At 37.1% G+C, this 24,677-nt stretch overlaps 1 protein-coding gene across 1 annotated transcript in view; it reads left to right on the top strand.

The window, feature by feature from the left end:
- The window catches only part of DCDC1 (doublecortin domain containing 1), a 451,976-nt gene that overhangs the window by 379,253 nt on the left and 48,046 nt on the right, over positions 1 to 24,677 (top strand). The window contains 1 exon segment of the mRNA XM_030829012.1: positions 18,395 to 18,576. Within this exon segment, the coding sequence (XP_030684872.1) occupies positions 18,395 to 18,576 (182 nt within the window).

Here is a 24,677-nt window from a genome sequence, read left to right as displayed (position 1 = left end):
TTCGTCTGTTGATGAATACTGAGGTTGATTCCATATTTTCCTATTATGAATAGTGCTGAATAGTGCTGCAATAAACAAGGGAATGCAGACATTTCCTTGATGTATTCATTTCCTTTCTTTTGGATGTATATCCAGTAGTGGGATTACTGGAACATATGGTAGTTCTATTTTTAGTTTTTGGAGGAACCTCCACACTGTTCTCCATAATGGCTGTACTAATTTACATTCCCACCAACAGTGTAGGGTTGGTGGGAGAAAAGGTTTCTCTTTCTTCTTCTCACCAGCATTCATTATTGTCTTTCTTTTGGATAAAAGTCATTTTAACTGGGGTGAGATGATATCTCATTGTAATTGTGATTTTCAGTTCTCTGATGATTAGTGATATTGAGCATTTTTGCATATACCTGTTTGCCATTTGTATGTCTTCTTTTAAGAAATGTCTATTCAGCTCTTTTGCCCATTTTTTTTTTTATTATACTTTAAGTTCTGGGGTACATGTGCACAACGTGCAGGTTTGTTAAATGGGTATACACGTGCCATGGTGGTTTGCTGCACCCATCAACCCATCGTCTACATTAGGTATTTCTCCTAATGCTCTCCCTCCCCTAGCCCCCCACCCCCCGACAGGCCCTATTGTGTGATGTTCCCCTCCCTGTGTCCATCTGTTCTCATTGTTCAACTCCCACTTATGAGTGAGAACATATGCTGTTTGGTTTTCTGTTCTTCTGTTAGTATGCTGAGAATGATGGTTTCCAGCTTCATCCATGTCCCTACAAAGGACATGAACTCATCCCTTTTTATGGCTGCATAATATTCCATGGTGTATATGTGCCACATTTTCTTTATCCAGTCAATCATTGATGGGCATTTGGGTTGGTTTCAAGTCTTTGATATTGTGAACAGTGCCACAATAAGCATACATGTGCGTGTGTCTTTATAGTAGAATGATTTATAATTCTTTGGGTATATACCGAGTAATGGGATTGCTGGGTCAAATGGCATTTCTGGTTCTAGATCCTTGAGGAATCACCACACTGTCTTCCACAATGGTTGAACTAATTTACACTCCCACCAACAGTGTAAAAGCATTCCTATTTCTCCACATCCTCTCCAGCATCTGTCGTTTCCTGACTTTTTAATGATCACCTTTTTAACTGGCATGAGATGGTATCTCATTGTGGTTTTGATTTGCATTTCTCTAATGACCAGTGATGATGAGCTTTATTTGTTTGTTGGCCGCACAAGTGTCTTCTTTTGAGAAGTATCTGTTCATATCCTTTGTTCATTTTTTGATGGGGTTGTTTGCTTTTTTCTTGTAAATTTGTTGAAATTCTTTGTAGATTCTGGATATTAGCCGTTTGTCAGATGGATAGATTGCAAAAATGTTCTCCCATTCTGTAGGTTGCCTGTTCACTCTGATGATAGTTTCTTTTGCTTTGCAGAAGCTCTTTAGTTTAATTAGATCCCATTTGTCTAGTTTGGCTTTGTTGCCATTGCTGTTGGTGTTTTAGTCATGAAGTCTTTTCCCACGCCTACGTCCTGAATGGTATTGCCTAGGTTTTCTTCTAGGGTTTTTATGGTATTAGGTCTTATGCTTAAGTCTTTAATCCATCTTGAGTTAATTTTTGTATATGGTGTAAGGAGGGTGTCCAGTTTCAATTTTCTGCATATTGCTAGCCAGTTTTCCCAACACCATTTATTAAATAGGGAATCCTTTTCCCGTTGCTTATTTTTGTCAGGTTTGTCAAAGATCAGATGGTTGTAGATGTGTGGTGTTATTTCTGAGGCCTCTGTTCTGTTCCATTGGTCTATATATCTGTTATGGTAGCAGTACTGTGCTGTTTTGGTTACTGTAGCCTTGTAGTATAGTTTGAAGTCAGGTAGCGTGATGCCTCCAGCTTTGTTCTTTTGGCTTAGGATTGTCTTGGCTATGAGGGCTCTTTTTTGGTTCCATATGAACTTTAAAGTAGTTTTTTCCACTTCTGTGAAGAAAGTCAATGGTAGCTTGATGGGGATAGCATTGAATCTATAAATTACTTTGGGCAGTATGGCCATTTCCACGATTTTGATTCTTTCTATCTATGAGCATGGAATGTTTTTCAATTTGTTTGTGTCCTCTCTTATTTCCTTGAGCAGTGGTTTGTAGTTCTCCTTGAAGAGGTCCTTCACATCCCTTGTAAGTTGTATTCCTAGGTATTTTATTCTCTTAGTAGCAGTTGTGAATGGGAATTCACTCATTATTTGGCTCTCTGTTTGTCTATTATTGGTGTATAGGAATGCTTGTGATTTTTGCACATTGATTTTATATGCTGAGATTTTGCAGAAGTTGCTTATCAGCTTAAGAAGATTTTGGGCTGAGATGATGAGGTTTTCTAAATATACAATCATGTTATCTGCAAACAGAGACAATTTGACTTCCTCTCTTCCTATTCGAATACGCTTTATTTCTTTCTCTTGCCTGATTGCCCTGGGCCAGCCACTTCCAATACTATGTTGAATAGGAGTGGTGAGAGAGGGCATACTTGTCTCGTGCCAGTTTTCTAAGGAAATGTGTATTCAGCTCTTTTGCCCATTTTTTTTGTTAGGTTATTTGATTTTTTTCCCTATTGAGTTGTTTGAGCTTCTTATGCATTCTAGTTATTAGTCCCTTCTCAGATGTGTAGTTTGCAAATATTTTCTTTCATTCTGTGGGTTGTCTCTTTACTTTGTTGCTTGTTTTGTTTGCTGTGCAGAAACTTTTTAGCTTGATGTGATCCCATGTTGTCATTTTTGCTTTGGTTTATTGTGCTTTTGTGGTATTACTCAAGAAATTCTTCCCAGACTATTCTTGTCCTGAAGTTACTTCTTAATTTTTTTTCTAATAGTTTCACAAGTTTAGGTCTTAGATTTGAGAATTTAATTCATTTTGATTTTATTTTTGCATATGTTGAGAAATAGGGGTCTAGTTTCATTCTTCTGTATATGGATATCCATTTTCCCCCAGCACCATTTATTGAAAAAGGTGTCCTTTTCCCAGGGTATGTTCTTAGCATATTTGACAAAAATGAGTTCACTGTAAATGCGTGAATTTATTTATGGGCCATCTATTCTATTCATTTAGTCTACATGTTTTTATGCCAGTACCATGCTATTTTGGTTACTATAGCTTTGTAGTAGAATTTCAAGTCAGGTATTGCTTCACTCTGTTCTTTATAGAAATCTGATTAGGTGCACACAAGACCTTCTTATTTTGACTTCCATGTCTCTTAACTCCTCTTTAATATTTTTCATCTCTTTGCATCTTTATGATGCATTTGTGCATCATATTTTCAGACATTTTTCTTCCAGATTATTAATTTTCTCTTCATCTTTGTCTAATATTATTTAAACTCCAAGGATCAACCTGTGATATGAATCCTCAATGATTATTTTTCTTCACACAGTGAAAATGTTTGAGATAGTCTATTTTACTTGCAACATCCTGGAAAAGTATTATTTATGGTTTACATTTTCAGTGAAATTTAGCCTATTGTGATTCTTGTTTTATGAAAGGAGATGGTCTCCTGTTAGATTTCCTTTCTTGGCTGACCTTTGGAATTTGTTTCCTGAGCCCTTCCCCTGCAAGACCAAATTCCATCCAGATAAAAGCTAGATTGAGCATTCTGCTTATCTCTCTGGGTCTCTAGTATGTAATATTTTATTTCTAGGTTAATGGCACAGTCTAAAAGATTTTTTAGAAATAATTTATCCTGACTTTTTAGTTCTTTGCAGCAGAAAGTCAATCAACTTGTCTAATTTGTCGTATTTTCTGGTCTCAACCAAGTTTTTATTCTTTCCTCTTAAAAGTCCTGATCCCCTGTGCTTTCTCACTGATTGAATCAATGAGTTGCAGCACTTTTGATCATAAACAGATGGAGTCTGAAGCCAAGACGTCATTGTTTTGGCCCCTAAAGATGTTCTTAAACTTAGACTGTAGTGAAGCAACAGTCTGGAAAACTGAGTTTTGTTAAAAGAAAAAAAGAGTTATTCAAAATAGCAGAAGCATTGTGGTGGGCAGCCTAAGCCAGTGGCTGGATGAATTAATATGTTTGAAACTCAGGGTTTGAGGGCCAACATGGAGCCAAGCATGAAGGGGTGGCATGGAGAGACAAGGAGGCCCAGCATGAGCCAAGAAAAGATTGTGAATTGCACCAATTTTTCTACAGAGGTTCAAGGAGGATGAGGCTAAAACCAGAGATCAGGCAGGATAACGTACACCTCTGCTGGTGGTAAGCAGGTGCCAGCAGGTTGCCTAGTAGCCAAACAGGGCAAGAGGAATGTCCTTAGAGGCCTCTGAGAATCCAGGACATCACAAGTACCTACATATGGACACCGTGGACCTCTTTCCCAATGGTATATGATTTATTGAGCTTTCTATACGAACTCAGAAACCATCTTCGAGGGAAAAGTGTATCTCTGAAAGGAAACAACAGTCCTGTTAAGAAGTTTGAACCTTCAATTTGATTGAATAGGTAGTCAAAAGGACAGAGCTAAAAAATGAACAAAAAAGAGGCTGTTTTAAATAGGCAGAAACTGGGACACTTCTAGTTGGAATATCAAGCTTCCCACCCACCTAATGGATGGGTGGTGAACAGAGCTGCCTCATAAGAAGATACTTTTTTTATGTAGGGAAAGAGAAACAATTATAATTATTACAAATTTCATAGATTGTGCATATCTATCTATAGATAGATAGATAGATAGATAGATAGATAGATAGATAGATTGATTGATTGATTTTTGAGATGGAGTTTCACTCTTGTTACCCCGGCTGAAGTGCAATGGCACCTTCTTGGGTCATTGCAACCTCTGCCTCCTGGGTTCAAGCGATTCTCCTGCCTCTGCCTCCCAAGAAGCTGGGATTACAGGCATGTGCCACCATGCCTGGCTAATTTTGTATTTTTAGTAGAGATAGGGTTTCACCATGTTGGTCAGATTGGTCTTGAACTCCTGACCTCAAGTGATCCACCCATCTCAGCTTCCCAAAGTGCTAGGATTGCAGGCATGAGCCACTGCACCTGGCCAATATTGTGCATATATATATATATATATTTAACTTGGCATAAAAGAACAAGTAATTCAGTTAATTAATTGATTTAAGTGATTAATGCTAATTATATTAGAAAACCTATGTGAACAAAGTTCCTTTTAATATTTACCTTAGAAATGACATTTTTGGCTGGGCGCGATGGCTCATGCCTGTAATCCCAGCACTTTGGGAGGCTGAGGCGGGCAGATTATGACGTCAGAAGTTGGAGACCAGCCTGACCAACATGGTGAAACTCCGTCTCTACTAAAAATACAAAAATTAGCCGGGCATGGTGGCAGATGCCTGTAGTCCCAGCTACTCAAGAGGCTGAGGCAGGAGAATCGCTTGAACCCAGGAGGCAGAGGTTGCAGTGAGCCGAGATTGTGCCACTGCACTCCAACCTGGGAGACAGAATGAGACTCCATCCCCCCGCTAAAAAAGACATTTTTGTTGATGGTCTGTGATTTGACAATTACATGATCTTAGGCATGAAAACAAACTACTCCAAAGTTCTCTAGGCTATTCAAACAGAACAGTAGCTTTTGTGTGGAGTAGATAAGTTACTGTATCCCAACAAAATTCTGGCTCTTACTTGTAAACCAAAAGGAGAGAACTAAGGCACTAGAGTAGCTAAAGATAGACAAGTTGACTATGTATTTCAAAATGACTCAGTCTAAGGATCCTCCTACTTACTGAAATGTCTGAGGAAGAGAAGAGAATACTTACCAAGCAGGGAAACTCAGATAGCTCTTTTAAAATTAAGTACAGTGTATTTCACTTAAAGTCTGAATCCATCTTATTTGAAGGAACCATGTTTTCTTCCAGTCCTATTTTCAGGCAATTGATTTTTTTTTTAGCAGAACAAACTCTATTTCAGTGAACAGTTAAATGCAATTCATATTTTGGTTGGAAAGCTTTCCATATAAATAAACTGTGATTAGGAAATGTGACACTCATATTGTGGCATTCAGAATACTTTGGGTACTATAATCATAAATAATAATTTCATACCAGATTTAAGTTTCCAACTTTACTATTTATCTAACCATTATTTATTATATATTTAGGCAATGCAGACAGAGCAAGGAAGGAGATAGACATGGTTCCTAAGTTCATGAAGCTTACAGATTAAGAAGTATAAGCTATGAGTCAACAAGGAAGAAACCAGAAAAGGAAGGAGACAGAGTCGATGAATAAAGGAGAAGGAAGGGAGAGAGAAGAAACTCACAGAAAAAGTTTGGTGTTCCAGAAATCAAGGCTATTCATTGAGCCAGTTTATTTAGTCATATAGTCACTATGAAGAAAGATCAGCTGGGCTGATTGTCCAAATGGGCCTGAAAATTAAGTAAAAATACTAAATCTAGGAAAACCATCTAACAAACAACACCCTGAGTGAGACTCCAATTCTCCTGTTAGTTCTTTGACAAGAAACTTTCAAAATAGAATGATGACTAAGGGAAGATTCAAGGAAGTATGAACAATATAGAAATACGGAATTATCTTGGTAATGTCTCAGACAGCATTAATACCAAAAACTATGTACCTCTCAGTGGTGACAGCTGCTTTGAGAACTGATTTCATGCTGTCCTCACTTTTAAATATTATTCATACTAAACGGCAATTGATAATATTTTAATGAACAAATACCATTTAATATATCTAGGGATATCAGTATTTTTTAAATATGGTAAAGCCTTATTGAAAACCAAGATTAATAAATTCTTTTGGTATATTTTGTGACTAAGTTCACTGGAAAAAAAATTAGAGGAACTCAAGTTATTTTCTCACTCCATGGGGGAAAAGTTGTGAATTGAGAAATTGTGCTTCTAAACACTTCAAGGTAAGGAGCAATGGATTTTCATATTCAATGAAGAAATTGTGGTAAAAAGTAAGATTAAAAAGATGTAAGATTTTGGAATGAGCTGTTGGATAGTTATTTTAAAATATCTAAATTAAAATATATCCATTTGGACGGGCCATGCCAGACAAAACAAAGCTAAAAGTTTATTACTCTGTTGAGGAGATGATAATAAGTAGCTACCAGAATAAAGAGGGGGGAAAAGGAGACGTGAGAAGGCTCAGGAGAGAACATTGAAGAATATATTATATTGTTAATAGCAAATAGATAAAAGAGGACTAATATAGCTATGAAACTTAGATTGCTGGTTAAGAGCTGGACTCCCAAAATGAACACATGCTCTCTGTTATGAGAGAGAGATGAAAAAATAAAGAAGAATGATCAATTTAAGGGAGCACCACAGCTCATCTAGGGTCCCTCGACTGTGGAGCTGTGACATAGAGCAGTGTGAACACAGAGAAAACCAATAAAGACATGAATGGGAACACAAGAATTCCAACTGAGAAAATGGAGGGAGAAGAACCAGCACTCCAGTCAGTGTAATTACATATCTGTACTTTTTGTTGTCCTTCATTATCCCAATGCCATATTTCTCTATGTCTATGAAGGACAGAATGAAAGTGCCTGAAACACCAGAACAAGAATTAAAGCAGCTTAAAGGAAGAACCAACAGTAGTAGTTAACATTTGTAAAGTTTTGAAACCCAAGTTAATGTTTTAATCTCATTTAATTGGGTTTCTGTGATGCCTCACATTAAAAAGAGAAGATTCTTGGGCTTCCTTCATTGAACTGGAAAGTAAAAGAAGCCATCCAAAGACAGCAGTGCTTCAGTAGTGCCAAAGCCAATGTCTGCAGATGCTACCACTTGTCATGGGACAAGTTGGAAGTGAGAAAATGTAGAAATAGCTAGGAGCTAAGACAGCACACTTCAGATATGTTCATCAGAAATATAGCATACTTGGGATATTAAGAAAACAGTTCCACACTCTGAATCTATGAATTGACATGTGTCACAGACAAAGCATGAAGGAGAATCTTGTTTCTTTTGCCTTTCCTTGCCATGGTTCAGAAGAAAGAAATATATTAGCTATTTTACACCAAGACTTCAATGCAACAGTAATTTTCTAATGAGATTCCCTCACCATCTCTCTTACCTACCTAACCCTTGCTTCATGATCTTTTCTGACTGAAACTAGTATAAAAGTTGATTTTCTCCATCAACTAAATTGTTGAATATCTCCACTATAGAATAGTTACAGACAAATCCCAAACATATTTATTGACGTTATGTGACTCCATCCCACTACTTCCCTTTATACAACAGGCCAATTTCAAATAAAAATATACAATGAAGTTGTCATAACCTTTGATAATTTATTCTCAGTGACCATAATAAGAAAAAACAGCCCCATGTTGCTCCATTCATAGATAGCAGACACTTATCTAAATAAACACTGATCGTCTACCCTTTGCAATATTATTTCTGTACTGGTGAAAGGTTCTCAGTGAGGTTTAGGAATAAAATGAAGCTTCATTAGTTCAAAGTTTTCTTATTTAGAATTGTGTTAAGTCACCCTTGTTGTTTGTCACTGTTGTTAACATGTTTACCAAGGAAAATATTCTAGTAAAAATATAAAGGAAAAAACATTTAAACTGAAATCGTTCTGCTCATCTGATTTTTAAACACTTATTTATACTGCTTTTCTCCTAATTAAATGCAATTAATGGTATTTATGCACTCATCTCACAAATTTGTGCATCATGATTAGATGCTTTTTCGGTAATCTTCACAGTCTTCAGATTTTGTTTATAATTTATTTAAAACACTTTCTACAATATAATTGCAAGATTCAAAAACTTTTCAGGGAATGTAAGTTAATATAATAATGTATGTTGTCCTAGCTTTTAAAAATTTTGGAAAATTACTAGTAAATTTCCAAAATTTTTAAAATTTTAAAAATTACTAGCTTTGGAAATTTTAGATTGACTAGGGAAGGCTTCATTGAAGTGATATTTGAGTAAAGACCTGAAGAACAAGCAGATCTCTAGGAAAATAGCATGCCAGGAAATGTAAACAACTGAGATGATGTGTTTAAGGGACATTGAGGTAAAATACGACAGAAGCAGTGTGAGTGAGGGAGAGGGCAGCAGGGGATAAGGTCAGAGAGAAAATAGGGGGTACTGATCATGCAGGGCCTTCCATGTCATTATAAGGCCTTTGGCTCTTAGTCCGAGATAGAAAGCCATGGGAGGGTCTGGAGCAAAGGAGTGATATGCTCTGACTTAGGATAAATAGGATCATTATGACAATAGAGTAAAATGGGCTGAGGTAGAAATAGGAATAAGCAGTTAGAAGGCTTTTGCAATCTCTAACTGAGAAGAAATAATTTTTTGGACCAGGATGGTAGGAATGGAGGTGATGAAAAGTAGTTGGGTCCTTGATATAGGGTCCTTGATATAGTCTAATAATGCAAGCACATTTAACTGATGGATTAAGTTAAAAATAAATAGCTAAAATAATTTTATAAGACCATATATTAGAAATTTACAAAGATGTTTTAACTAACTTGTGAGATGAAGAAGAAACCATGATGAAAATTTTAAAAAGGAAACATTTAGAATCAAAGCAAAAGGTGTGAGATTCAGCTAAAGCATACTTGAAGGAAATTTATAGCCTTAAATGCTTATATTAAAATGGAAAAGAGGCTAAAAATTAATGAGATAAGCATCTGTTCTGCCAATGGTGACAGAATGAAGTCAAAGAATTAGAAGGAAAGAAACAGTAAATTATAAGAGCAGAAAATGATATAATAGATGATTCATATAAACCAGAGTCATCAAAGTCAAATTTAGGTTCTTTGAAAATATTAATAAAATCAATATAATTGGCAAAACTGATTAAGATAAAAAATAATAATATTAAAAATATTACCAAAACTCCAGGGGTTCAGTCTAGGTCCTGCTGCTTGCCACACAGAAAGCCAGTCACTGAGACAACCAATATTGCCAGGCAAGAAGCCTTTAATCTCATTTAACTGGGCTGCAGCCAAGGAGATGGGAGATCAGTTTCAGATCTATTTCCCTGGCCAGTTAAAATTAGGGGTTTATATAGCAGGAAAGAAACATAACTGTGTATGGAAAAACAGGAACTAGGGAGAGGTAAAGAAGAGGGGTTGGTCAACAGGAAGCAGGTGGTTAGTTAGGCAATCATAACTACTGGGGGTCTGGCATCTCATTGTCCAGATACAGTGATCTGGTATGTTTTAGTTCCTTGATGCTATCTGGGAGGCCTGATGGTTGGCTTCCTGAGAAAGGAACTCAGATAAGACAAATGTAACTTTCTCAAGTTTCAAGACTGGAAGGGTCAATTTCTATGTTTATTCAAGAGAAACAATTAACATAAGTTCTATGGGATAATTGGGCCAGTTTCAAGAAAAAAAGATATGAATATAGAAACTGAGATTCAGAAGATCACAAAAGAATATTACAAGTAACTTTGTGCTAATAAATATAGTAGCTTAAATAAATAAAATGACCAAATTTCTGGACAAAAGTAATGTAACAAAATGGACCCAAGAAGAGACAGAAAGCCTAAATAGTCCAATAACCATAGAAAAAATAGAATCAGTAGTCAAAATTTCCACACAGAAATAATTTCATGATCTAATAGTTTTACTGACAAATTCTACTAAACATAGGAAACAAATATTTCAGAATATAAGAAAAGAAGTGTGAAAAAACATTTTAAATGGTCCATTTTCAAGACGTGATAAATCAAGTACTGGCAGCCAGCCTGCAAATGTAACAAACTGCTCAGCTCATGCACCTAGAAGGTCACAATAAGCAAACAAAATGTAGAGGTGGGGTCAGCTCATTAAAGAGAAGAAAGTTTCGTTATTGGGAAATTGAAACTTAATTAAGAGGGGAAAGGGACGGTTTATAACCTTCTAAGGGGAATAATGAAACTTAGGCAACATTCGGAAAGATTTTAACCCCATAGTTCTCAACCAATGAGGAACTTGGAGAGGGACTTGTGTGGTGAGAGATAAATTACCTGTTGTGACTGCTCTGGATGTGCCTGCTCACCAGACACCTGATATTGCAAGACCGTTATATAAAACTCTCACTTTTGCTGTTCTTCGTTCCTCTAAGTCCATTCTTTGGGTTTGGATGGGTGAGTGTGTTTCTCACAACCTGGTGGCCCATCCAGGATCTCTGTGCCTGCATAGAGTGGGACTCTAGCCAAGAGGGGAGAGGCATCCCACCCGATTTAGGTGGCCCTCTCTGTCCGGGTGTCCCAGCTCCCCACTGAAGCCATAGATAAACCTGAGACTGTTATTCAGGAGACAGTGGAGGTAACACAGGGAGAAAAGCAAGCCCTGTGGCAACCAGGCAACCTCGTGCATGAGCCAAGATAGGAAAATTGGACTATAAGTACTGCCTTGGTGGTTGGGCATTTTCGGAAGTTGAGTATGTGTGTCTGAGATGTATCCTAGATACAAAGCAAGTGTGGAGTCCCAATCTGTGGTTCCATTATCCCACGAGGGAAACAGCTGGAGACAGATGAAGCAGTTGACTCACAGGGTGTAAAAGAAACCTCCAATAAGGGGGTTGAGTACAGAGGAAAACTCAGACATGAGGACCAGCTGAAAATGGGAAGCAAAAATTCTAGGCCTAGGGAACAAAGGAAGGAGGCAGCCAACGTGGCCCCCTCCAGCATCCCCACAGATAATTCACTGGGAAGGATGTTACAGGCTTGGGGAAATAACCCCCAAACCAGGGATAAGGAAAAACAAAAAATGATAAAGTATTGCTGTTTTATCTGGCCCAAAGACCCCGTTAGTAAGCCTTCGGTCTTTTGGCCTAAGATTGGCTCAGATGAGGATTGGGTGTGCCAAGCTTTAATTCTCTATGTGAATAATAAAACCCCATCCTCACAAGAAGAGATAGGTTATGCTCTCTGCTGGATCAAGTAATTAGCCCCCATGTTCCCCCTCAAAGAAGAAAGGAAAAAACGGATAAAGTAATAAAGGAAATCAGAAAGAGAAAGGGGAGGAAACAGCAAATGTAGAGGGCCAGAGAGGGAGAGAAGGAGTTAAGCTGCTGACCCTGAAGGCAGGGGAGAGCCAGCTGCACAGCTGTGTGTGAGAGCTGCCTGCTAAAAACTGTTGATAAAAGCTGCTGCTGAATCTTTGTCGTTTCAGCAGAGCTGTCCGTCTTTGCAGACAGACAGGAGGGAGCCAGGGCACAGCACGGCTTGGCTCATGCCCAGAGAGAGAAAGAGGAAGAAACTGAGTGTTAGGGAGAAAGGAAACAGGAGATGATAGAGAGAGATAGAAGAAGAAAAATGAACGAGAGACTGGAAAAGACAGAGATCAAAGAGAGACACAGAAGGTGAGACTGGGGAGAAAAATAACGTAAAAGGAAGGAAGAGTACAAGAGGAAGTGAGAGGATGTGGAGAGGTTGGCAGGGCTTATGCAAGTGAGAAAGTCATGTGGAGGAGAGTTTAGGATCAGGCTGCTTGAGGAGTAGTGGATTGCCTACAGCAAAGTAGCTGTTTGTCAGCAGGCAGTAGAAAGGATTCAGGTTATGGAAGGGTAAATGGATGAGATCACCATTAAGGGTTTTGTTGTTGTTTTCCTGAGAGGCTGTAAGTCCACCAGGGGCAGCTGTCAGTAAGGCTGCAGAAGGGTTGGGGGACTACATAAGGAAGATAAAATAGAAACTGCAGAAGATTGATGGATGGAATGAAAAACCGATTGAGGAATTACTGAGAGAAGCTCTGAAGGTCTTTGTAAGGAGAGAGGAAGGGAAGCAGAAACAAAAAGCGAAAATCATGGTTTCCACCGTGGAAGAGGTAGTCAGAAAAAGGTTAGATGATGATCTCCCTCGAAGGAGACAAGGGAATGATAGATTTCAACACAGAGAAAGAAGGGAAAGGCAGCGAAGAGCTCCTAAGACTATGAGTGGATGTTACAAGTGTGGAAAGCCTGGGCATTTTTAGACAGAATGTCCTGAATGGAAGGAAAGGTGATCCCCCCTCATGACCGTTGATGAGGACTGGGGGAGTCAGGGGTTCCTTTTGAGTAGGTCCCACCAGGAACCCTTGATAAATGTGAAGGTGGGACCTGAGGGAGAAAAAGTGATGTTTTGGGTTAATGCTGGGGTGGCTCACTCCTCCCTAATTCACCAACCAAGGGATACAGAACTCTCTAAGGGAAAATTGGCAGTATCAGGGGTAAGAGGGGAGTGATTTGAGGTTCTGATATTCAAGAAAATTTTAAGTGGAACCACAACAAATTGAGGGGTCACTCTTACGTGTTTCTGAAGCAGGAACTAACCTCCTGGGTAAAAACATAGTTGTGAGATTGGGTTTAGGATTAGGAATAGAGGAAGGACAAATAAAGATAATGATGGGCCTCCTAACAGAGGAGGAGGAAAGAAAAATTAATCTCCTTGTGTGGGGTGGGGAAGGCAACAGGGGAGGGTTAAAAATCACACCCTTACAGATTGAACTAAAACAGCCATGAGAAGTAGTTTGCAGGAACAATATCCCATTGCTGTTGAAGGGAGAAAAGATCTCCAACCAGTAACGGAGGGATTAATTAAAAATTGACTATTAGAACCTACGTATCACCATAAAATGTTCCTTCATGTCGCTGATCTGGGAGGGAGAGTTGCTGTGTCTGTTCTCAGACATCTTCCACCTGCAGGCATCTTCCCCCAGTCTGCTTTTTAGCTTCCCTTAGTGTGCCTAAAGGGAAAGGAATGTGCTTATTAAGGCCCACTGTTTTTACTGGAGCCCATTGTATGAATGTGAAGTTTGGTGATAACCCAGGAGTCTTCACCTCTCCCTTTCTGTGCTTAAGCTGTTTATCTGTGATTTACCACCTCAACTTTCAGGCTGCCCTTTGTTAGACGAGGGTGATTTCTTTGAACTGCATGAGCTTAGGAAGGAAGCTACCTCAAGGGTGTCAAGGGAAATTATGGAAGGTTTACAAATTAGATGGGATTATCACACCCCTTGGCATCCCCCTTCCTCTGGAAAGGTAGAAAGAATAAATCAAACTCTCAAAAAGCATATCACCAAACTAATCGTAGAAACTAAAATGCTTTGAACCAAATGTCTCCCATTAGCACTCCTTAGGATTAGGACAGCCCCAAGAAAAGACTTGGGATTGTCCGTCTATGAGTTATTATATGGACTCACATATTTCAACAGGGCTACAGATCTTCCTACTATGGAAACCAAGGACCAATTTTTAAGAAATTATATACTGGCCATACCCTCCACCCTGTCATCCCTCAGGTTAAAAGGACTTCTGACTCAAACTCTGCCTCTTAAATTTGCGGTTCACCACTTCCAGCCTGGTGACTTGGCGCTGATTAAGACTTGGAAAGAAGACAAGCTCCACCTAAACTGGGAAGGTCCCTATCAAGTGTTCCTAACCACTGAGACCGCTGCAAACACCTGAATGGGGTGGACTCACTATACTTCAGTCAAGGGACTGGTAAAAGAGACCCCAGAAGGGAAGGAAAAAGACCAGTGCACGGGTCACCTGAGGAACCCTCAAAGTTAACTCTGAGAAAAATGTAAAAAGAAAACATGAGGCCAGGCGCGGTGGCTCATGCCTGTAATCCCAGCACTTTGAGAGGCCAAGGTGGGCAGATCACGAGGTCAGGAGTTCGAGACCAGCCTGACCAATATGGTAAAACCCCATCTCTACTAAAAATACAAAAATTAGCTGAGTGTGGTGGCACACACCTGTAATCCCAGCTACTGAGGAGACTGAGGCAGGAGAATTGCTTGAACCTGGGAGGCAGAGTTTGCAGTGAGCTGAGATGGCGCCATTGCACTCCAGCCTGGGCGACAGAGTGGGACTCTGTCTCAAAAAAAAAAAAAAAAAAAAAAAAAGGGCTGGTCCCATTTCTGGAAGTTAATATGGCTGGGATGGGTTGCTATATACAAAGAAGAGAAGGTCAAAATGGAAACTGGCAGGGGCCTACTCCCTGCCCAATCAGGTTGGCAATTAATGTAACACAGATGTTAGCATCCCAGACTATAAGATTGGATGGCTGCCAGGTTTTACCTTGTGGGAATTTAGAAAATCAGAGATGGCTCTCGCAGGCAGATAACTATCTTTACCCTGAACCAGATACAAGTTATAGTAGGGTATTACCCTGCCCCAGCTGGGATGACGTATGATGGACTACCCAATTTCAGGGTTGGACAGTAACATAGGATAAGTAACTCCAAACTGGAGACCCTTGAAGAATAAACTACATGTGTCCAAGGGGCCAAGGTCTCCCTGCCAAATAACTGCCAGAATTTAGAATGCGATCCTATACTTATCACCATTGACAATCCAGCTGTTCTAGACCAAGAACCAAAAGTAGCATCTCAGGTATATGGGTTAGGGGCTGTCAACACAGGGAAAGACCCCCTAGGGTGATTTGTTCCCAAATTAATCAAGGACTCAACCTCCCATTTGTCTGGGACTACTCCAAACCCAGACCCTAATAAACACTTTACCAATAAATGACACTAAAAGGGCAAAAATAATTGAGGTAAAGGATTTAAGGCAAACCTTAGAAATTGAGACAGGGTACAGGGATGTGAATGCCTGGGTCAAACGGGTCAAATTTTTGGTACAAGCCCTCAGCAAGAGTAACTGCTACATGTGTGCTGCAGGATGACCTCAGGCACAGGTGGTTCTGTTTCCCCTAGGATGGAATATTGATCCTAAAGGAATGCATTGCACGTTGGCTCTATACCAAGATAAGAATGCTTGGGGAATTGACTCCTATAAGTCTCTGTCATTGCTCTTTCCCACGTTGCAGAGGTCGGATCCCAGAGCAATCCCCTCATTCTCTGTAGGGAATATGAACCACTCCTCTTGCCTCTCTAGGCAGGGGGCAGAGTTCAGTAAGCCTGTGGGAGAACTCCCAAATTGTACCTGCATCCTAAATGCCACTGGTTAGTCAAGCAATGGCAATTACTCAGCTCTCCATATACCCCGGGCTGGTGATATTGTGGGAAAAGGAACCTCCATAACCTGTTACCATCCAATTGGACCAGAACTTGTGCTTTAGTCTAATTGGCCATTCCATTCACCCTGGCATTCCACAAGATACCTGAAAATACACATGGCCACCAAAACTGGAGAGATTTGACAAATTCTTTTGATCCCAATACATATGTTGACTTGATAGGAGTCCCTAGGGGGTCACCTAATAAATTTAAGGCCCAAAACCAAATACCTGCTGGGTTTGAGTCAGCACTTTTCTGGTGGTCAACTATTAAGAGTGTGAATTGGGTTAACTACATCTATTGTAATCAACAGAGATTCATCAGTTATACCTGGAATGCCCTCAAAGGGATGGTTAGCCAGTTTGATGCCACCAGCCAAGTGGCCTGGGAAACAGGCTTGCGTTAAGACATGATACTAGCAGAAAAAGGAGATGTATGTGTTATGCTGGGTGGAAAATGTTGTACTTTCATTCCTAACAATACTGCCCCAGATGGCACCATCACAAAAACTTTATAAGGGCTGACAACTCTAGCCAATGAACTGGCAGAGAATGCTGGAATTGATGACCCATTTACGTGTTGGGTAGAAGGTTGGTTTGGAAAATGGAAAGGCATGGTAGTTTCAATCCTTACATTTCTTATAATTGTGGCAGGAGTCTTAACAGCAGTGGGATGTTGTGCCTCTACGTCCATTCTTTGTGTTTAGATGGGTGAGTGTGTTTCTCACAAGAAGCAATACTTTCCAGTTAATTTCATGAGGCTAGTAGAAGGTTCATACCAAACCTTGAGGAAGGTAACAAATGAAAATTACATGTTAATTTCATTTATGAATATACATGCAAAAATCTTAAAATATTAGCACATTTAATTCAACAATTTATAACAAGTGTCATACATCATGAGCAATTTTGATTTATCCAGGAAGGCAATATTAGTTTAAATTTTTAAAAAGTAATGTAATTAACACATAAGTGATGAGCGTTTAGTCATATAGGCAAATCTCAGTAAATGAAGGAAAAAGAGCTTTATATGTTTTAACACAAATTCAAGAAAAAATATTAACAAAATATAAATTTCTTAACCTAATATAGAGCACTTATATCCCAAATAGACTTTTAAAAGCTAACCAAACTTATTCTTAAATGTATATGAAATAACAAAGGGCGAACAAGAGCCAATTCCCAAAGAGAAAAAAAAGGTGAGCATATTTGCCCTACCAGTTATCAAGACTTACCACATAAAAACATATTATAATCAAAGCAGTACATTACTATGAAGGGAAAGACAAACCAACAAACTGAAGAGAAACAAAAGCAGATCTACACTTACATGCAGTAGTGATACTTTACAGGATGGTCATTGCAGATTAACAGGAGATGCTGCCAGAACAATGGTTTATGAAAGTAGAAAAAAAAAAAAGAGAAAGCTCAAACTTGGACCTTGCCCAGCATCATCACTGATCATCCCTTCCTGCATTTACTCTTCTTTCACACACAAGTGTCTCTCTCTGTGAACAGCAATACCATCCACCCAGTTACCCAAACTGTGAATCTGGAAGCCCCTTGCCTCCTTTTATTGTCCCAGCATCATATTCTATTAATCCTTAAGTCTGATAAACCTACTCTATCCCTCTTTTTACCCATCCTTTACTGCATTAACTCCTACAAAGGCTTCAGGACTCGGTTCCACGACATTTCTGAGTTAGGTTCTCCTCCCTATGTGGTCCCATCACACCTGTAACCTGTCATCATACTTACACTATTGTAATTGCCAGTCTATATTTAGGTAAGTTTCTGAAGACCTGCTATAAATTATTCGAGGAAGAGTATCTTGTGTGGTTCATAGTTTTATTTTTGGTGCATAATATCATGCCTAGAATATATGGTAAACATTCAAAAATATTTGAAGAATACATGAATTAATCAATAAATGATTTTATGGATGAATAGATACAAACTGAATTAAAAAGTAACTGAATTTTACAACTGAAACATGTGAAATGTGTTTATGTTCATTATTTTATTTTATTTTTGCAATATTCTCCAAATATATTCCTTTTTTGCCAATTAGATCTAGTTTAAGGTGGTATTATTTCAGACTATTTTAAAACCACTTTTGTCACATTCCTTCTTCACACTGATTAAAGATATTTAACATGTAAGCAAAAATATTCCAAGTTCGTTCGTTCTATTTTTCGAGAATGATGTTTCTCTGAGAGGGAATAAATCATTCATCTTGCAGCATAACACAGGTTGTTACAGAAATTTTAAAAATAATTATATTTCCTCTTCAAATAAAACATTAATTAGAATTGTCTGGAGCATCTTAGGTACCCCAATACATTTTTGTTGAATGAATGAGAGATTAGAGGTATAAACTGTGTTTAATATTTTTTAAAATCTAGACATGACCCTTCTTCTATATTTATTATTATGTTTTTGTCATTTCTTTCTGAAGGAGTTTGGTTGGCCAATACAAGGACTGCTTGTTCCGAGCAGTCCTCCCATGAAGAAACCCATCTGTAAGACAACAGAGCCATATGCCCCTGTGCGACTCAGAGTTTTGCGGAATGGAGACAAGAATAAACACAGATCCATTACTATCCTTGGTCCAGATATCTCACCTGGACAGAAAACACAGTAAGAACAACTTGTTCATACTTATTAAATACACTTTCTAGTTTGTACAGATTTTTGTGTTCTTAATTATGGATGTTTTTCTGTGGGAATTCTGTATTTATTTAGCAAAAGGCCTCCCATATTGATATTTGAAGATGAAAATAGAGACTAGGACTCATTTAGTTTCTTCATCAGGAATTTGATTTGAACTCTGCTGATTTAGAAGATAATGGATTGGAAATGAGTAGCTCTGATTTTTTAAAATTCAATTTTTAAAAAATTCTATGATCAATGTATATTTGAATTAGCATTTTTGTTTGAGTTTTATAAATGTGTCTTGAAATAATTAAACTCAACATCCTTAAATATAATTTTGTAACTACTTATTTAAGTTAAATTATACACGATTGTTTAAGTCTTTAGAATATTTAATGAACAAATATAGTTCTCAAAAGTATAACTTTATATAATTTATAGTCTTCCTTGGAATAACATTTTAAAAGTTTATCACCCTAGAAAAACATTTATTGACACTTTAGCTTACCTTATTATGGGGATAAAATTTTCCCAATAGCTAATATTTTTTCCAACATTGGAGAAAAATCGCCTGCTGTCTTTTCATTTCATTTTATGACAAAAGGCCATAGATCATTGAAGAGCTCTGATGTAAAGAATGAGTTAAACACATTGTTTCTCATATTATTAGCAGCCATATTACCTCTTGACCTTTCTTTCGAGATGTTTAGAATATTTGAGGCTGCTGATAATAGTTTAATATTACTTTCTTCACATTGATTAAATATACTTCATACATCGCTGAACAATGAGTAACATTCAGATTGGCTGACCACTGAACTGCCTGTAAAGATGATAAAGTAAAAAATTAATCTTCAAAGTAAAGTCAAGCCTGAAATTGAATTCTTTGACGCATACATTTCATAATTAGCTCATTCTGCTAGATGTAAAATGTGAGGGTAATGTCCTTAAAGTAGTGTATGACTCTTCAAAAGTAACACCCAAAGTTAACACAAAATTTCTGTTTCTTCCTACGTTCATTATTTTTCTTGTTTTCTATCTGTAATTGTGGCTCAAATTTACATACAGATATTATCTTATCACATCAATGTTTTAAAATGCGTGGTTCAGTCAGGTAATCCAAACAAATTTTAAGAGATTGAAATGGTAAATTTGGACAACTGTTCTAGTAGAGAATATGTGAAATGCTGTACTGCCCATATGCTATGTTCATGGAACAGTATGTCCCAGTTCATCAAGTATTCAGGTATTAGAGTTACTTGTTTACCATATGAATTAATTACTCCCAAATAATTAAAATACACTGGCATAAACTTATCACTAAAACTCTACTACGTATAGTTTAATTTCTCTGCTGATTCAGAAAGTGTTCTATAATATCATCAATAGCATTCCCCCACCCCTAGAGCTGGATGTAAGTACTGGTTCACAGAAGGTTTAAATGGAAGGTCTTGGCTTACATTGCAGGGTAGCTGCGTTGTCCAGCTTCAGAGAGCTCTGTTCACATTGTTATCTGTATGAATGGCATCCTAGAGTTGTGCCAGGCAGAAGCCCTGCTGTGCCTTGGTGTATTTAATAAATACAAGTTACACATCTTCCAGAAGAAATAACTTCTGGTGACATATATTACTTTCATTAACCTGAAATTTATTTATAAGAAGAAGGAGTGTTGGGCTGTTTAGTGTCTTTATAAGCAAAATCATGCTGGAAGTATGAAATATAGATATACTTTAACCAAATCTTGCTCTAGTAACATGCTGTCCTTTAGCTATTTAATAATTTACTAGAGGTAGTTTTGAGGAGTTTTTGTTGTTGTTATTGGTTCTTTCATCTACAAAGCCTAAGGAAAATCAAATAGTATTTGTTCATTACTTAGTCAGTTATTACTCTAGTGAGTGACAAGATCTTGTCAATTAGTCTTAATAATGACTGTCGAGTTCATATAAATTAAGACCATAATTTTTCTTGTGTCACAGGCACATTTAGTCTCTCAGAAATGTAAGTTAAACAAGAAAAATTTCATAAGTTACATTTAAGGAATTTTAAGAGGAAAGGCCCAAGATGAGGCTTTGAAGTAAATTTTATATTTTAGATGATTTCAATATATGTATTACTTATTAGTAAGTTATGATCTCTGAACTCACTTGAGCTCCCTAGTAGAGCTTGTAAGGCCTTTTATGACCTATCCCTGCATATTTCTCTAGCTCTATTTCCTATCAACACTCCCCCTATTCCCACTCTCAAACCACCCACCATCACTTTCCAACTATGTGCTTAAATAATAAAAGTCTTTTGAGAATGAATTTAGATTTCCTTTCCAGATGTTGACCCTGAATGAAATGCTCTCTCCTCTCGAGTTAGTTATGGCTGCTACGTATTCCACTACTCCAGCCCTGGGCCTTCCACCAGTACAGCACCTATCATTCAGTTTCATGATTATCTGCTTATGTTCCATCCATGAGATAGAGAACAGGGATGCTTCATTCATAGCAGATGTACAATCTGCTATGTTATGATCATAGATCATTGTGTTCTGATGAAACAAGTATTAAGGTACTAGAGAGTCACTTTGTTAGCCACATGATTAAGGCCCTACATAGGCCTTAAATTAGTGACTACTGAATGAATGGTTAGCTATATTTGATCACCATTTGTAATGAATGAATGATTAATTATAAAGTATTTGATAACTATTTCATTTAATAAAATATAGATTCTAAAAATGCACAAAATAGTTTTCTAACTTAAAACTTTGAGCAGATGTATATTCAAATTAAGCATCTTTTTCTATGATCATCATTATTTATTTTTCAGTCTAAAAATTTTAAATTTGGGGTTAATAGTAAGACAATATATGAATAAAAATTACAGGTAAAATGAATGCAATCTCTGAATTTTCTTCAAAGTTGAAAAATTTATATTTCATAGTGTTCAGTATTATTAGAGAAATAAAATAGTGAAAATGTATTGTCTTACAAAATTACTCATAGTATAAATATTTATGTAATAACATGTCATGTTATTTAATATTTAAAATGAAGTTAAATATTTCATTGTGATAGTTTTTGAAACTGTGTATTTTAAAGAAAGAGATTACTTTAGGGCAAATCATGATAAATTAAGACCTTATAATTTTTCACATATTAAAGTATGTCAAGAGGTAATTGACAATGTATTCTGAGATATCAGTCAAATCTCGGATCATTTGTTTCAGAAGTGTTCACACTGAAAAGAAAGAGAAAATCTGTGTCACTAAATATTCTGAAACAGAAATGGACCAGATAGAATTTCACCAATTTTTGGAAAGGTAAATACTTAATATCCTAAATGCAAATGCTTTTTCCATTTAAATACCTGAATGATTATTTATACCAGATAACATACTATATATATGGTATATATGTTATACATATAGTATGTACTATATATATACTTAAATACATACTATATATATATAGTATATATATAGTATGTACTATGTAAGTGTATATATACTTAAATATATATAGTATGTAATATTTGGTTTATATTTGCTTGCATTAAGGGTGGGGTAGTGAAATTTTATGTTTTACCTATTATAAACCAATTTAAATATATGTAAAAATTGGTTTATAATAGGTTAAATATTACATATATACATATACATATGTATATATATTACATATATACACATATGTATATAAATTACATATATACGTATACATATGTATATAAATTACATATATACATATACATATGTGTATGTATTACATATATACCTACCTAAGAAAACCAGTTGTTAATATAATGATTCTGGAGTTTTTAATCTGTGGAATATATAAACTATGTGAGCCTGTGGTACCAATGGTAATTAATACAATGTTTTTCCCTGAAATGTCAAGGTCTATCAAATTCCCCTAGCTTTCTGAATGGCCAACTCTGTAAATATAAATTAATCTCATTTAAAAAACATATTTCACAATTTACAGCAACTTTCTTTGGTTTATATTTGCTTGAATTAAGAGTGGTGTAGTTAAATTTTTGTATTTTACCTATTATAAACCAGTTTTTAAAACATAACTGTCTTAGTCTGTTTTGTGTTGCTATAAAGAAATACCTGAGGCTGGTTAATTTAAAAAGTAAAAAGGTTTATGTGGTTCATGATTCTGATGGCTGGAAAGTTCAAGATTGGGCATCTGCATCTGGTGAGGGCTTCAGGCAGCTTCCACTTATGGCAGAAGGTGAAGAGGAGCTGGCAAATGCAGAGACTACGTAGAGGAGAAGAAATAAGAGAGAGGGGGAAGGTGCCAGCATCTTTTTAACAATCAGCTCTCAAATAACTAATAGAATGAGAATTCACTCATTTCCAAGGGGGGGCATTAATCTATTTATGAGGGATCTTCTATCATGACTCAAACACCTCTCATTAGGCCTCATCTCCATCATTGGAGATCAAATTTCAATATGAGGTTTGCAGAGGACAAACATCTAAACCATAGCACTAACGTATATCATGTTTATGAAATATGTTGTAATTTTTTTAATCAGTATTTTTCTACCAAATCAAGAATTAGATCACTGCTGAAAGGTTGGAGCACTTGGTATGAACTTTTTCTCAAAGTATGCCTTATCAAATATGAGGGGATAGTTTTATGGAGTTTAAGGAAAATTATGCTATCTTTGGTTATTTAATAATTCACGCTAGACAATTTTGAGGTTCTCTTTGTTGTTGTTGATTTTTCTGTCTACAAAACTGAAGTATGATCTAATAGTATAATAAGTCCCATTTTAGAATAATAGATACACAACTTTTGTTGTTGTTGTTGGTACCTTCTACTTTCTGTAAAGTTGCTGGCAACATAGAATATTGGAAAGACCATTGGATTAGGAGGCAAAGGAATTCAAAGGAATTTATTTTAACCCCAGCATTGCCACTAACTAGCTGGAAGTCTTCAGCAAATCCCTGTCCTTCTCCAAGGCTTGTTTTCCTCAACTGTTAAATCAACAGTCATCTGTTGTATTTATATTGTATACATCAACCGGTGTTGGATGTTCTGCTGGAGGTTTCTGGTGTTTTTCTTTTTTCTTTTCTTTCTTTTTTTTTTTTTTTTAGAACAAGGCATTTCTTGCTCTTAAGGAACTCCCAGCTAACTTTTGGGGAAGAAAATTTGCTTAGTGAAACAATCAGAAAGCCACATGCAGCAGTGTTTAACCATACAGAATTGAAAATGATCAAGGGATCATTATATGATGATATATTTCCTGGTTTATATATAACCAGGAAAGAGAGAAAACATTGTAAGGGGCAGCTGTTGGAGAATGCCACAGGGAGAAGAAAGAAAATAAGACAAAAATCCAAAGCAAGAAGATAAAGACAAGGAGAAAGCACGTGACCATAGCTTCTCGAAGGTTTTGTTACGGTTTGGAAAGAACTGAAAGAGTGTAGAACAGCTCCTGGGGTGGGTTGTCCTGGCAAGTGATTAGCGGAAGAGCTCCACTGCTGCGGAGCTGTAGCTGACTGTGGATCTGGGAGGCATAGCTCCTTTCTTTAAAAATAGGGATCTTGCTATGTTGCCCAGGCTGATCTTGAACTCCTGGCCTCAAGTGGTCCTCCTATCTTGGCCTCCCAAAGTGCTGGGATTACAGGTATGGACCACCATACCCAGCCTGTTTTATTTACTTCTAAGCTAGCCTTAGAGAAATGGAGGGCCTGATTATCTGTTTAATTGCTTTATCCCATTGAGGAAATAAAATTTAGAAACATTCTTTATAAAGCTATGTCTTGCTGATGAGCATAAAGTCAACTTTATGTAATTTTGTGTTAGAATGTAAACAGTACATTCTAACACAAAATATATTTAGCAAGAATCTTCTACTTCTTCCATAGGCGGGATATCCTCACAGCATTGTTTAGGAAATGCTCCATCAGTCTCCTGTAGCTCTACTTTTTCCTCACAATTCCATCTATTTACATCTGTCCTAAAGCTTGCTGTCTGGGCTCCAGCCTCTCCCACCTCCAGCCCATTTTCCACCTTTCTGACAGTTAACTTTCGGAAAAGCAGACCTGATAACACCACATATCTGCTCTAATGCCTTCAATGGCTTTC

Source organism: Nomascus leucogenys, chromosome 15 (genome assembly GCF_006542625.1).
Source record: "Nomascus leucogenys isolate Asia chromosome 15, Asia_NLE_v1, whole genome shotgun sequence".
Lineage (NCBI taxonomy): Eukaryota > Metazoa > Chordata > Mammalia > Primates > Hylobatidae > Nomascus > Nomascus leucogenys.
This window is presented reverse-complemented; position numbering and strand designations above follow the sequence as displayed.